This window comes from Solanum dulcamara, chromosome 8 (genome assembly GCF_947179165.1).
Source record: "Solanum dulcamara chromosome 8, daSolDulc1.2, whole genome shotgun sequence".
NCBI lineage: Eukaryota > Viridiplantae > Streptophyta > Magnoliopsida > Solanales > Solanaceae > Solanum > Solanum dulcamara.
In genome coordinates this window covers 61,284,230-61,286,055 of record NC_077244.1, presented here as the reverse complement: position 1 = coordinate 61,286,055, position 1,826 = coordinate 61,284,230, and the positions used below count along the sequence as shown (strand labels likewise).

Below are 1,826 nucleotides of genomic sequence, written 5' to 3'. Positions count from 1 at the left end.
ATTACTAATTGAAGTGGGTGAACTAATCCTATCTACAGCAGAAAGTGTTGTAATGACTCATTCTAAGGTAACTTTACTTTTTCTCTTTTTTGACGTGTGCACTTAGGTTTACTATTAAAAACTTCATCATCATGTGGAAAAAGTAGAAGAATACCTTTTCGTTAAAAATATACTATGATAGTTCAGTGACCGAAAGAAAAAAACAAAGAGTGAATAGGCTAAGAATCTTTTAAACTATCATTGTTTTACAAGTTTTACAGAATTCTCTCAATTATCATTAACTCCTATTGAAATACTCTTTGGAGGAATATGCGTGAATATTACACTCCAATCGCACCTCCCAAAAAAAATTGACGTGGAGAAAAATTTGAGTGAATAGATTATTAAAATCTCTTAAAATTATATCATTATTTTGTGAGTTTTCTATCTAAATTATTTATTATGGTATTCATACAACTCCCTGAACTCATTTTGCTCTATGGACTTATTTTTAAGACTTTTTCATCTACATCCCAAACATTTTACTATGTATTCATCTGGAGATTTTTAATCTATAGTGAATTATAGTCCAGAAGAATAGAAACACCTAATAATTTAAATATAAAATTCTCAAATTAGTGATAATTTAATTTTTTTTAACCTATTCATTCAAAAATAAATAACACACCCACATGAACAAAGAGAAAATAAAATTATTAGCAATAGGCTCCACTGAAAATATTAACAGTCTATGTACAACACAAAGATGTTATATTACGATTTAGCCATCAAAAGGGATTGTGAGACCTTTTTCAACCTTCTAATTAATCATACAAGTATCTGAAACTCGTTGATTAGACTAATTCAAGTTTATATCATACGAAAATTATTAAAAAGAAAAGTGTATTTATAGTAGTAATTTTTATTTAATTTTTAATACTCGAACCTGACACGTTTGATTATAAAAATTACAGTAATAGTACTTCAATAGTATATGATGTTGTTATCATGTGCTTATTGATCTTGTACACTTCTTAGAAGAAGTATTTGTTGACAAATCACCTGACCTTCTTCTTAGCATTTGCCTCATACCATCAGCTACATGAACAGCAGGATTATTAGACTTATATTTTCTACAAAATGACATGTGAGCTTTTAAAGCTTCTTCCATTTCAAGAAAATAGTGCTTCTTTTTTCCTCTATAAACTTCATCTCTAACAGCTTCTGAGCATAATCCACATAGCCATTTGCCTTCAAAATTCTCCTTCACTTCACTTATGTACTCTATTGTACACTCTTCTTTCAATCCACAACAGTCACACTTTGCCAATTCTATTTCCATGACTTAATTTTCTTGGATGAGCTTTGATTGATACCTTTTTTTGTTAATTAGTTTCTTATTTGAGATTTATTGTTACTTTTCCAGTATGGAATTTTTTTTTGGTGTGAAAGGAGGAGTTTGAGAGAAGTTATATAGTGAGGAAATTAAAGGTGCCATATTTCCTCCCATGTTACATGGGACATACGCGGCAGTGGAAAATGAGACAATTTGGTCTTTGTAGGGTCATTGCGTTGTGGTCCTTTCTTGCATAATAAATAAACAGCAAATATTGCCTTGTCATTTTTCTTATATTTACTTTCGGTTGACAAAGTTAGTATTATCTTTTTTTAAAATTGTGTTAATTTTGTGATTTTAAAAGTGGATGATTACGTTGAAACGGAAAAGTAACGGGGCAGGGCAGGGGAATACTTAAATAAGGTAGGGTGGGGTAAGGTAGGACAAAACTAAATCTGTCAAATAATTTTATAAGGCAGGGCAAGTAACGGGTCAAAATACTTCGACAGCA

The 1,826-nt window shown here is 30.4% G+C and overlaps 1 protein-coding gene across 1 annotated transcript; it reads right to left on the bottom strand.

Moving 5' to 3' along the window:
- Positions 1 to 692: 692 nt before the first annotated feature.
- On the bottom strand, positions 693 to 1,415 carry LOC129900440 (uncharacterized). Its single transcript, XM_055975412.1, has one exon. It carries the CDS (start codon positions 1,319 to 1,321, stop codon positions 986 to 988), a length of 336 nt encoding a protein of 111 aa, XP_055831387.1. The 5' UTR covers positions 1,322 to 1,415; the 3' UTR covers positions 693 to 985.
- Positions 1,416 to 1,826: the final 411 nt, after the last annotated feature.